We start from the raw sequence: 13,611 nt of genomic DNA, 5'->3' as shown, positions 1-13,611 counted from the left end.
ATAAAGGCTTTAAATTTTAGACCATGTGAACTTTTTTTTACAAAAAGTGTGACCTTGTACATTTTTTTGAGTTTTCTGGCACTGAGGCACGATACTGCACAGATTGTATGGGAAAGTTGAAATTTTGTGTCATAATTTCCACCTAAATTTAAGAATTATGAACGTAAAAGCTGGACAAGTTTCGAGATGTGCCCCCTTTCATCATATCAAAAGTTGATAAGAATTAGACTGTACAGTGGAATCTCTATAAAATATACGATTTTATGATTTCCTTCTATAGTATTAGGCTGTGTACAAACTTTGCCTGCAGGAAGTTGACTTTTTTATGTCATAACTTTCACATAAATCCAAGAATTATGAAAGTAAAAGCTGGACAAGTTTTGAGATGTGCCCCATTTCATCATATCAAAAGTTGATAAGAGTTAGACAGTGGAATCTCCATAAAATATAAGATTTTATGATTTCCTTCTATAGGCTGTGTACAAATTTTGCCTGCAGGCAGTCCATGCTCTGTGGCTCTTTTGTAAACATGTGATGTCACAGGTCACATCGTCTATACACAGAAGTAGCGTGGCCGGCAATTTTGGTTTTCGTTCCACACGCTGGCCATCGCATACACGCATGAAGTATGAGCGCTTTCCCGGATCCCTTCACTGTTGACCCCGTAGCCAGCATGTGGTAGAAAACAAAAAATTGCACCCGGCTGAAATCCTCTAGAGAATACATGAGATTGGATATCCAAGCAGACAATAAAAACATCGACAAAGGAAGCACAGCGCACCAAAGCGTACGATCACACAAACACTCAAGCATTTTTGCCACATGCAAGGGTTCCATAAAGGCAGAACTAAAGCATAGCAGTGGGACAAAAAACAACACCAAGCTAGTCGGTTTATTCCTATGTTAGTTGAAGTCAGTCTGCATAAGTTATTAAAAAGTGTATACAAAAACAAACACTCCAAAGAATTCGACACAGAGAAAAGGTAAGTTGTCAATATCACTCTTAATTACTGGATTGATTGCATAGCATGAAGTTCTGAATTGCAATTTGTCATTGAAGTTTAAAAACTCATTTCGGTAACTGATTTCACATTGATATGTTGTACCTTGGAGGAAAGACAACTTTCCTCAAAGGTTGTACAGTGACGTGTGTTGAGCAGTATGCCTTAGTTGTGGGGTTTTATTAACAAAAAATAAAAAATAAAATGAAGAGTTGCAGAGACTCCCGAAACAATCACTGTATAATAACTTATCGAGGAAGAACATCAGCAGCACATTGAATTTCTGTTAAATATGAACCATTGAATCTGTTTGCATATTGTTGTTTTCATGTGGCTAGTTTATTTGAATTCAATCGAATCCCATTTTGATTTACACAGTTTTATTGGTGATGTGTGTACACACCACTACACCTATTAGGCCTATACACCAAACCTTGAAAAACCACCCAATCGTGACAAGGGTCTGTATACGTGGCCTTCGATCGGTCGAGTTGGCCTTTGAAAAGCGTTTGTAACCGTTTGTTATAAAATGCATATGGGTAGAAAGATGTTGTAAAAGTAGAATACATGTACAATGATCCACACAAACATGCTTCGAAATTGCGTGGTTTTCTTTTTACCTCGTCGACTAACACGGTCGGCCATTTATGGGAGTCAAGTCGGCCATTTATGGGAGTCAAATTTTTGACTCCCGTAAATGGCCGACCGTGTTAGTTTGCAAAGTAAAGGTAAAACCACGCAAATTCGAGGCACATTTTTGTGGATCATTGTATTCTACTTTTACAACATCTTTCCAACCATTGCATTATTTTATAACAAACGGTTAAAACGTATTTTTTATAGACCAACTCGTCCGATCCAAGGCAACGTGTTCCTTTAGTAATGCTTCGATCTAGGTTTCCCTGATCACAAGACGAAATAGTGTTTATTAACGACAATCAAATCTGTATTTTTTTTACCAGGATTGCTTGGCATCATCATGTTACGTCATGTCACCACCTTCCTGGTCTTAGTCTTCGCTCAAGCCGTCTTCTTGCTCCCCAAGGTTGACGTAACAGGCTTCAGACAACACGAAGGGTAAGAACTAACTCATATTAATCCAATAGCTTCATGGACGTCCCTATGGTATTATAATGTTGGTAAAAGGAAAAGGGAGAATCTGAGCATCAAATCCAGCTCCTTCGTCCCTCTTTGTACAAGTGACTCACGAAGGTAATGTGTTCGCTTGAGAACGCTTCATGCTGACGGATTCTTGTTGAAGTTTGTCATTGACTATACCTAGCTGAATAAGCTGAATAGAGTCAGTAAAATCTGACTTCGGTTGTCGGTTTTCCTAATTTGGAGCAGATAAGTTAATTGTTTTTTTTTTATAAAAGTTGCAAAGTTTGTTTTGTTCTTGTTTGTATAATTATTGTTCAAGTTCATAATACTGAATTCGGGTTTAACATCAAACTAAGGGATAGTTTGTAATCATTTATATTAAACAATTATTCTTTTCTCTCGTAGGCCTATGCTAGGAATAAACGAGATCCCCGATTTGTCGACCAGAGTTCTAGATTATAAGGTCAACGTAAGTTTAAAATTGCCGATCTTCAAGACGGATACAAGATTTTTGTCCCACAACGTCGAGAGTGCCATCTTCAATAAGACAAACTTCAACTTCAGGTAAAAATCCTCAACATTTTGCCTGAAAATGGAAAATGGCAAACGGCATTATGAACTTTGGTTATAATTCTTTTTCAAATTAGTGGTTAAACTATCAATTGAATTGCCTCTCCTCGTCTTCTATAGTCTTCATGGTGTGGCGAGAGAATGACCCCCCCCCCCCCCAACCCCCCCCCCCCCCACGGCAAACTACTTATCGAAATCCATAAAAAACCTTCTATGCGGTAGATATAATATATAGCAAGACAGTTCTCTAAAGAACAAAATCTACCTGGCAGGTAGGGATATACATATTGACCGTGCAATGCCTCAAATCACATAATAATTATACCACTGTATTAACTATACTTCCTTCAGCGCTTTTTTTTTTGGCCAAACCTCCCATCAGGGGAGAAACATCTCCGGATGCATATTTCTCTTCAAATGGCATCGGTGTGGCAGGAGATTCTATGTGTCCCCCCCCCCCCCCGGAGATTCGGTCCCCCGCAAACTGTGTACAAACTTCTTCTGCTAGCGCCCTCTTTTGAATGATCCTCCTTAGCCCATGCTAAGCCCGGTTCATACTTCATGCGAATGCGAAGCGAATTTGACGTGAATTTGACGTCACAACCCTCCTTTCGCAGCGATATTCGCAAGTGAGTTGAGCGGAGGGCAACTTCTGCGAACTTTACGCTGCGAATTTGTGACGTCAACATTCGTCAACTTTCAGATGCTTGATTTTGAGACCTCATATTCTAAATGTGTGGTCTCGAAATCAAATTCGTGGAAAATTACTTCTTGCTCGAAATCCACGGTACTTCAGAGGGAGCTGTTTCTCACAATGTTTTATACCATCAACCTCTCCCCATAACTCGTTACCAAGTAAGGTTCTATGCCAACAATTATTTGGAGTACTTACCAATAGTGTCCACTGCCTTTTGTACAATTCTTGCACGTAACGTATAAATGTTTATCCCCTTATTAGCTCAACCAAGTTGCAGACTCTGATGAGGGGACTGGCACCAGCTTACCTACGTGTTGGTGGCACGAGTTCCGACTTCGTCACCTTCCAAAATCCATGCAAAGAAGAAGTAGCCAAACGCAATCATCATAAACAGACAATTTTATGTCGTAAGTTTTATATTAGAAAGCCAGCATAGAGATTTAGTGTTATTATACAACTTGAAATAAAATATTACTGTTTTATTTAATGTTGAATCGCCCCTTTTGCAATTGTGTTGTTTTCTTTGTAATAGTATCGACTTTGATTGTTATAATATAGGCATTACCACAAATGAAGTCGCAGAACATATATATATATATTTTGCAGAAGAATTGGAAACCATTAAATTTGTCTCTACACTTACTTTCAGAAATCCTGTAATTTTGTGTCAATATTATTCATTGATCTATGCAATTTGTTTCCCCCAAATTAATGCGTAGCACAGGATTGGATTAGACTGAATGACTTTTGTTTGGCTACTGGTTTGCACCTCGTCTACGCCCTCAACCAGTTGAAACGTACAGAGGATGGACAATGGGACCCGACTAACACGGAGAAGCTCCTAGACTTCAACACGTACGATGTGCCTGCATGGGAATTAGGGAACGGTATGAGTTTAGGTCTGGCTCTCTGACGTCCCTACGGGCCTTGCCACACGAGGCAAGTTGCACAGGCAACCGACTGCAGTGCATGCTACAAGACCACTTTGGTATGGCGCATGGGTCATTAATTTTTGTTCAAATTTGCGGACATTGAAAATTTTAATGGGTTTTCTTCTTGGAAATTGACAAGAACTGGTTGCCTGCGAATTGCCTTGTGTGACGTGACCATAGCCATGTTGTAAAAAATGCACACCCTAAAATTAAAATGCATAAGGGAAAGCTCATGTTGTGAAAACGGAGGGACGGATGCGCACGTGCAATAACTGATGGTGAGTGTTCACAATTCAACGTAAACAGACATGCCTTGATTAGGACGACACCATGCCTTGATTAGGACGACACGGCCCCATTTGATAATATTGTCAAAGGCCAGTATGCGATCGCAACATGTGCATAAAAATAACAAACCTGTGAAAATTTTGGCTCAATTGGTCATCGAAGTTGCAAGAAAATAATGATAGAAAATTACCCTTGATACACAATGTGTATGCTTTTAGATGCCTTGGAAAGGCTTAAGGGCCTGACGTGTCTTTCTCATTCAAGTATTAATTTTGGTGAGAACTACCGCTTCCTAAAAAAAATACGTTACTACAAAAGGAGTCGTTTCTCACAAATCTTTATAATATCAACGGCTCTCCGTTGTTCGACCAATAGGAGACTTTCCAACGCTAGGTGGCAGCAGACATACCGGGTAAATTTCCATTGTTGACGTATTTCTGAACATGCGCATAATTCTGAGAACAATGGATTTACCCGGTAAGTCTGCTGCCCTCTATCGTCCCAGAAGTCTCCCATTGGTCAGTTGTCGGTTATGCTAATATTTTGAGTAATTACTAAGCGTGTCCAGGGGTGGATTTCACAAAGAGTTAAAGCCAGTGGACACTACTGGTAAATGTCAAAACTCGATTGGTCATCGGAGTTGCGAGATAACTATGAAAGAAAAAACACCCTTGTCACACGAAGTTGTGTGCGTTTAGATGATTGGTTTCGAGACCTCAAATTCTAAACTTGAGGTCTCGAAATCAAATTCGTGGAAAATTACTTCTTTCTTGAAAACTACTCCACTTCAGAGGGAGCCGTTTCTCACAATGTTTTATACTACCAACCTCTCCCCATTACTCGCTACCAAGTAAGGTTTTATGCTAATGATTATTTTGAGTAATTACCATTAGTGTCCATGGCCTTTAAGACTTGTCTTATGTTGAGTTAGGACGACTTACTCATCCTAACTTAGGACTAGCTTTAATTTTTAAATATCTCCTAGGACTAGTCCTTAGTTATAGGACTAGTAAGTTCTAACTCTTTGAGAAATCGACCCCAGTGCATTCAACTCAAACTAAAAAATAATCAGTTTTGTTCTCCTCGTTTTTTATTTGATATCAAAGAACCCAACAGCTACCTAAGTCACGCAAACATCAGTCTATCCGGAGAACAGATTGGCCAGGACTTCAACGTCTTAAGAACCATCTTCAACAAGAGATCCAACTATCGCAACGCCGTCATTTTTGGTCCAGATATAAACATCAGAGGAGCCATAGTTACAACAATTTTTCTGGAAAGGTTCAACGTTGTTATGATACATGTTCAGTTTTGTGTTTAGTGAAGTTTGGTTCCAAATCGGTCATTTTATTGGTAATCCCCTTCTTTCCGGTCGGTTTTCTTTAAAGACACTGGAGACTAATGGTAAATGTCAAAGACCAGTCTTCTCACTTGGTGTATCACAACAAACAAAATAACATGCCTGTGAAAATTTAATCTCAATTGGTCGTCGAAGTTGCGAGATAATAACGGAAGAAAGAACACCCTTGTCATACGAAATTGTGTGCTTTCAGATGCTTGATTTCGGGATCCTCAAAATCTACTCTGAGGTCTCGAAATCAAATTCGTCGAAAATAACGTCACTTCAGAGGGAGTTGTTTCTCACAATGTCTTACACTACCAACTGCTCTCCATTACTCGTTACCAAGTGAGGTTTTATGCTAGCAATTATTTAAAAAAAACCAGACCAATATAGTGTCCACTGCCTTTAAAGGGTTATTTGTGTACTTTTTGTACAACACAATCGTCTACAAAATTACACGGTTTGAAAATAATGGTGCTCTACATAAAGGCACTGGACACTATTGGTAATTACTCAACATAATTGATAGAATATTACGATAACAACCTGGGAAGCGGCAGCCTGGAGAACACCTTATAAAGAGACGCGATTTTTTTCAAATACCAAAATATCAAGTATAAACCCGTAGGGAAACTGACTATTGTTTGAAGCTTTGCATGGTGTGAAGAGATAAGAAGAAACTCCAAATAAAAAACTTGCGGGTACAACTTAATGTTGAAATTTTTATATGCTTATTTTATCGTCTAAAATAATCGTATGTTTTTATGAATAGATTTGTTGCGGCAACTAACGCAACGAACGGTACGACCTTTCACTGCTATTACCTCGATGGCAGCACTGCTACCTTGGATGACTTCATTGACCCGGAAGTACTTGATGTTCTTCCGGGTGAAATCAACCTAATTAAATCTACGGTTGACAAGTACTATGGGAAAGAAGCTAAACCGATGCTGGGAGAAACGGGCAGTGCCTACAATGGAGGAGCCAAAAATCTATCTGACAGATACGTTGCAGGATTTATGTAAGCAGGCCCCGATTTCATAGCACTGCCTAATAGTACGCAGATTTTCCTTGCTTATGTATCAAAACAGTTTCAATAGCGCAATTTCATAGCGCTGCTTAGGGGCCGATTTTGTGCTTATTGTGCAATTTCCAATTCAGAGAGCTGCTAACCGTAAGCACAAAAGGCATGCTAAACATCCAGTGCTTAATACCGCACGAAAATATATGACGTCACAATGCAAATCCATGGTAAACGCGCAATATGGCCGCCTAATTCTGCTGCTAACCTGTGAAATACGCTTGCACCTTAGCAATTTGTTCTGATGTTTTCTTACCGTTAAGCAGCGCTATGAAATTGGACCAGGGAGTTAGTATGCCTTTTCGAGTGCTTACGGTTAGCAGTGATATAAAATGGATATCTTACAGTAAAAAAGCAACCCACTCCCTGGTCCAACTTCATACTTTTATGAAGTTGGGCCAGGGAGTGGGTAGGTATTGTTTATCCTTGAGCTTGACTGACCTAATCCTGGTTTCGTGCTTAAAGACACTGGACACTATTGGTCAAAGACCAGTATTCTTACTTGGTGTAACTCAACATAATTATGCATAAAATAACAAACCTGTGCAAATTTGAGCCCGATTGGTTGTCGGAGTTGCGAGATAATAATGAAACGAGAAAAAAACACCCTTTTCACACGAAGTTGTGTGCTGTCAGATGCTTGATTTCGAGACCTCAAAACCTAAACTTGAGGTCTCGAAATCAAATTTGTGGAAAATTACTTCTTTCTCGAAAACTATGTCACTTCAGAAGGAGCTGTTTCTCTCAGTGTTTTATACTATCAACCTTTCCCCATTACTCGTTACCAAGTGAGGTTTTATGCTTATAAATATTTTGAGTAATTACCAATAGTGTCCACTGCCTTTAAAATGGCATCTTATTATAGGATAACTCCTTTCTTTTTGTCTAGGCTCCTAGATAAGCTTGGGATGAGTGCTAAGATGGGGCTCGATGTCGTCATGCGTGCTGCCCTGTACGGCAGTGATTACACGATGCTGGATCTCGACAACCTCGACCCCAAACCGGTAGGCATGAGCTCAGGGCCCAATTTCATAGCGCTGCTTAGCGGCAGATTTTGTGCTTACTTTGCAATTTCTATTTCATATCGCTGCTAACCGTAAGCACACGAAAAGGCATGCTAACCTTCTGGTGCTTACCGCACGAAAATAAATGACGTCACAATGCAAATCCGCGGTAAACACGCAATATGGCCGCCCAATTGTTCTGCTAACCTGTGAAATACGCCAAGGCTTAAGCGAATTTTTCTGCTACAGTAAGCACGCAAATTTGCTTACCGTTAAGCAGCGCTACGAAATTTGGCCCTGCTGTAGGACTTAGCATTATTTGCATTTTGCACGGGGTTCGTTCTAAATTGCACTTATTTCCGACACCTTTTTACAGACTTATTGGTCCGCTTACATCTACAAGCGTCTAGTCAACACCACAGTACTTGAAGCAAATGTAGTCAACACAAACTCGAGTAAAGATGATCGCATTGTGCGTGTGTATGCACACTGTACATCAACAGAGTAAGTAATGGGCTCATTGTATACCTAGGAGTTAGACCAAGGACAGAACAAGAAAGGGGAAATAAAAGGACTCCATGACGGAATTTAAAAAGACTGGTGCTCCACAAGGACATGTGTGTACAAACTATATTGGGATACCGTTCAGTGCGGGGACACAGGAAAAACAAAAGAATAACACACAATGATGCACACGTGTTTGACCATTACATTAGAGGACACCTATTGTTCTTTCTGTTGTTCATGTATTGAAGCAATCCCTATTGGTTTTGTACACAAATGACTAGTGAGGACCCATGAAAACAACAAAGAACCGACTAGTGAGGACCTATTGTCTCTATTGAAAAATGTCCTCAGAGGGAAGGCCATACAAACCCATGTATACCTGTGCTTACGTCCACCCGACTTTTGTATTACATGTACAGTCAAAACGGCCCACGTTTGCATGCATATGATTCCGAATTAATATTAACATATTATACTACTTTTTATTTTATTCATTATTATTTGTTTCTTCAATTAATCATCATAAGAAAAAGTGGCTACGACGCAGGCGCAGTGACCCTGATCGTCATGAATTTGCATAAGGGCCACTCGGCGAACATCACGCTCCTTCAAGAGCTCTATGGACAAGACGTGGATCAGTATTTACTAACGCCGCATGGGCCGTTGGGCATGACGTCATTGTAAGTAAAATGCAGCAGCAACAAGTTGACGACGTCCATTTTTTATTATTTTTTTCATATTAACTTGGTTTTAACCTTACACCGATGTGTGTAAGCAATGTAACTCGGTATTTTCCCGAGCTCTGTGGATGCATCACAGGTGTATTACCCGAGTGGGATGGAATTGAACCCAAGACCTTTGCAATTCTACAGCAGTGTCTTACCAACTAGACCACCGAGATTTCCCGGTAGCTAGAGGCAGTTTGAATCCTATGTTATAGCAGCGGGTACTGCAATGATTTAACAAATGTTTATTTAGCCAAATCAAAAATTTATTAAGACGTTCATTTAGTTCGTAGTTGCCAATATTGCGTAATGCACCGAGCGGTCTGGTTCACCGGACCCAAGCTCTGGTATGGTCAGAGCAGCAAAGTGTCGGGTTGAATCCCGGTTATAACTTGAGCAATACACTTTAAAATTGCTTCATAACAGTTTTGGAAGGTACTGCATTCTGCTCACAACAGGCTCCTAATGGATGATGCATACATCCTTACAGACTGTTTCAACCATGTGGGTTAAGCTGGCAACGTGTCCCTGGTGACAGTTGATGTTGGTTGGCAGCGCAATTCAGTCAAGTCTATGGCCGTCCCCCACCTTGAAGTGGCCTTCCGGTCATGTGACTACGCGATTACCTCATGTTATTAAAGGCAATTAATTTAAAGGATTTGGGTACTTTTTCAAAATGTCCATAGATTTACATTAAACTTTCAGGGTTTGAAGATAATGATAGTGGAAAGCTTCCCTTCAAATATCACTTACTGAGGCGCTGTAGTTTTTGAGAAATGAGTAAAGCAATGTCATGAAAATACGTTTGTAAATGATTAAAATAATTTTCATGACATTGTTTTACTCATTTCCCCAAAACTACAGCACCTCAGCACGTACTATTTTCAGGGAAGCTTTCTACTATCATTATCTTCAAACTGTGTAAGTTTAGTGTAAATCTGTGGACATTGGGATTTTTGTCCTACAAAAGTTACATAGACCCTTTAAGAAACAATTTTAAGTAATTCATTTTGCTGTGTTTATTTTGCAGACAAATAGAGCTGAATAACAACTTGTTGGCGATGGTCGATGACAGGACATTACCGGAAATAAAACATGTTCGACTCAAAGGAGGGCGTCAGCTAGTTCTACCACCCCTGTCCTATGGGTTCTACGTTGTCAATAATGCAAAGGCAGAATCCTGTATTGGATGAGAACTACAGCGATTGAGAGAGAGATAGAGCGCCAATAATGTTAAAGATGCTATGTCAGATTTTTGGCCGATTTGACCCCAAAACTTTGATTTAAAATTCAATAGGTATTTTGATGGGGTCGAGAAAGTTACAAGCTTTCATTTGAGCCATTGCTCGAAAAAGTCCGCCAATTATTAGTAGCAGTGAAATAAAGTGCTCAAAATTAGTTTTTGTCGGGATCCCGACAGTTATTATATCACGTGACCAATTCTTATGTGTTTTATAACAAACGTTTTAATTTTTTTGTCATGGTTCCTGACCATCAAAAGTAAAAGTTAAAATGTTTTTCGTTAGAGCGGGTGATACTCTTTGAAATACCATTCACTTAAAAGAATCTATTTTTTAAATGTTTGGGGCCAAAAATCCGACATAGCATCTTTAACTCATTTGTTAATAATGCATGGCTGGTCGATGGATTTTTGAAGAAATAATGTTCGGCTGAAAGAATATACATGCATGTAGTCGTAGAAGCAGAATATTATGGGCTTTCTTAGGTGACATTTTGAGAGTGTAATGACAGGCTGGTCAAGCACAGCGGACTATAAGGGTAATTGGATAATCAAAGTTGGGGTCCAAATTGTGCCATGCTTGCAGTATAAGTCTCTTTCCTTTGAAATCAAGTCTGATATCAAAATATGTTTGCAGACAAGTCTGTTCTCAAGTCAATAATAGCTTATTCCAAGGGCGTTCTTAACATTAATAAAGTAATGTCAACATAGCAGTCTAAAATAACATGTCTTAATTTGAATTGATCAATTCCTGAAGGTTAAAGGCAGTGGACACTATTGGTAATTACTCAAAATAATTATTAGCATGAAACCTTACTTGGTATTCGAATAATGGGGAGAGGTTGATGGTATAACATAATGAGAAGCGGCTCCCTCTGAAGTACCATAGTTTTCGAGAAAGAAGAAATTTTCCACGAATTTGATTTCGAGACCTCAAGTTTAGAATTTGAGGTCTCGAAATCAAGCATATGAAAGCACACAACGTCGTGTGACAAGGGTGTTTTTTCTTTCATTATTATCTCGCAACTCTGACGACCGATTGAGCTCAAATTTTCACAGGTTGGTTATTTTATGTTTATGTTGAGATACACCAAGTGGGAAGACTGGTCTTTGACAATTACCAATAGTGTCCACTGTCTTTAAGGACAAATCTCAAGTTTAAGATGTCGTCTCAAATAAAACGTCGAGTTGTATTACTTTAAACCCTGTCACCCTCATGGGGTCGGTTGAGACTATAGGTAAAATTACCCCAAATTACTAATTTTCTAACAAACCATTCCGATTTATGCAATGTTTTGAAGCAGAGGCAAAGATAAGACCTATATTTGTTGATGTACATATAATTCTGAACGAAACGCTACGATTAACCCTATCTTGAGTTTAGGATGAGTAACCTGTCCTAGCATAGGATGGAGTCAATTCGTGCTAACGTGTTAGGATAAGGAACTGAACTCGTCCTAAGTCCTAAGATTAATCCTAAGTTAGGAATAGAGTGGTGAAATCGACGGCAGAAAATGCAGAGCCAGACCCACATTTTCCATGTCAGTTTTATTTGCTTCACATTGTTAGCTGCGTTGCTCTTGTTGGCTGTATTGGGTCTATGGACAGAGGCGTTGGGTTAGTCTCACCTCCAGCCTGAACACGATTGCGACGAAATGTGCTCCGTATCAGATGCATGAGCTGAACTTGAAAATGTTCATACTTGAAGCAATAAACGACTGGATTGACGCTCATGTTGCACATGACGAGCCCATAGCATGCGATAAAAACAACCTCTAAATATTCGATGTTTGTGGTAATAATTAGAAATCTCACTACCATGATGGGCGACCAGCAGACAAAGAACAGGGTACCAGCTATCAGCATGGTCTTCAGTACGTTGCGTTTTGCCTTGCTCAACACTCCCTGGCCTCGCTGGTTCGCGTTGGTTTCACCAGCCAGTTTGCGTCGCAGCATGAGATATATCTTCACGTACGAAAATGCCATCAGAGTCACAGGAATCATGTACTCAACTAAAAGAGGAGGTAGTATCAGATATACAGCTGAAAACCGTACAGGAACACACATACCTTGGTGTACGCGTCTCATTGCAATGACGCGCGTTGAATACGCAAAGCCAATGATCCAAGCAGCACACATTGAAACTTTGATCTTGAAGAGTGAGCAGTAGTTGCGGTGTTTGACCGGATAGCACGTGGCAAGAAAACGCTCGAGGGATATCACCACCAGATTGTACGACGACGTCACATTCAGTCCCCAGATGAAATAATCACTTTCTATTAACCGACAAACGAGCACACCCCAAAAGGTGTCACCAACTTCTGCGCCCACAAAAGAGCCCGGACCTTTAATGACGCGGAGCCCTAGGAACGTAACTCCGGACACGAAATCCACTACGGATTGGTGTAGAATGAGTCTGTTGGTGACAGACGTGAACTGTTTTCGTCTGACCGTCATGACGAAAATCACCAAACCGTTTCCCAATATGGCAGAGCAAGCAATAACAATATCCAATGCTTTTACAGCGTTGTCGTAGGCCATTGTTTAACGTACACTCAGCCCTATTAGGGAAATTAAATCAGAAACTGCAGCAGTTTGCTGGGAGGGGGGGGGGGGTAGCGACAAAATTCTTCAACTGAAATTCATTGCTTTGACGGCATTAATTGTTCTTATAGGCCATGGTGTGGTGTGTCGGTGCTGCTCAGGAAAATGAAATCCGAATCTGCAGCTTTGGTTGTGTTTAGCGACAAAAGTCTTCGAAGTTGGAGTTCATTGCTTTGACAGCCTTGTTGTTGTATGCCATGGCGTATAGCACTCGGTTCGGTTCAGGAAAATGAATACGTTAACTACAATTTGCTGATTTTATAAAGACAAAAGTCTGCAGAGTTGATGTATCTGAGCCGAGACGTTGGTCTGACTGGTCCACCGTGTATGCCTCGGGATTCACACTGACTTGATGATTCCTTCCACCGTACTCATTTAATGTCTTTTCAACTGTGAGAATGTCACAAATTAAAGGTCGAATCCATTAAAATAATTGCATTTTACACACGCAACTACGCATACTGACCGTGTAAATTCAACAGACTTCAAGAAGATAAATATTGAGTTTTGTCTTCCGAA

General features: G+C 40.0%; 2 protein-coding genes across 2 annotated transcripts; one reads left to right on the top strand and one right to left on the bottom strand.

Annotated features, from left to right (window-relative positions):
* The first annotated feature begins 597 nt into the window (after window positions 1-597).
* Window positions 598-10,554, top strand: LOC117288584 (heparanase-like). The gene is made up of 11 exons (XM_033769496.1): window positions 598-983; window positions 1,964-2,078; window positions 2,508-2,666; window positions 3,631-3,776; window positions 4,089-4,256; window positions 5,696-5,870; window positions 6,704-6,952; window positions 7,902-8,016; window positions 8,393-8,520; window positions 9,051-9,203; window positions 10,279-10,554. The coding sequence occupies exons 2-11, from the start codon at window positions 1,981-1,983 to the stop codon at window positions 10,439-10,441; spliced, it is 1,554 nt and encodes a 517-aa protein (XP_033625387.1). The 5' UTR covers window positions 598-983; window positions 1,964-1,980; the 3' UTR covers window positions 10,442-10,554.
* A 1,491-nt stretch (window positions 10,555-12,045) lies between these two features.
* LOC117288479 (trace amine-associated receptor 1-like) lies at window positions 12,046-13,029 on the bottom strand. The gene has a single exon (XM_033769357.1). It carries the CDS (start codon window positions 13,027-13,029, stop codon window positions 12,046-12,048), a length of 984 nt encoding a protein of 327 aa, XP_033625248.1.
* Between the last annotated feature and the right edge of the window lie 582 nt (window positions 13,030-13,611).

Source organism: Asterias rubens, chromosome 3 (genome assembly GCF_902459465.1).
Source record: "Asterias rubens chromosome 3, eAstRub1.3, whole genome shotgun sequence".
Lineage (NCBI taxonomy): Eukaryota > Metazoa > Echinodermata > Asteroidea > Forcipulatida > Asteriidae > Asterias > Asterias rubens.
This window is presented reverse-complemented; position numbering and strand designations above follow the sequence as displayed.

Coding starts and splice junctions, on each gene's coding strand:
- LOC117288479 (XM_033769357.1), bottom strand. CDS start 13,029: ATGGCCTACGACAACGCTGTAAAAGCATTGGATATTGTTATTGCTTGC.
- LOC117288584 (XM_033769496.1), top strand. CDS start 1,981: ATGTTACGTCATGTCACCACCTTCCTGGTCTTAGTCTTCGCTCAAGCC. Junction 2,667..3,630: donor AAGACAAACTTCAACTTCAG/GTAAAAATCCTC, acceptor TCCCCTTATTAG/CTCAACCAAGTTGCAGACTC. Junction 6,953..7,901: donor AGATACGTTGCAGGATTTAT/GTAAGCAGGCCC, acceptor CTTTTTGTCTAG/GCTCCTAGATAAGCTTGGGA.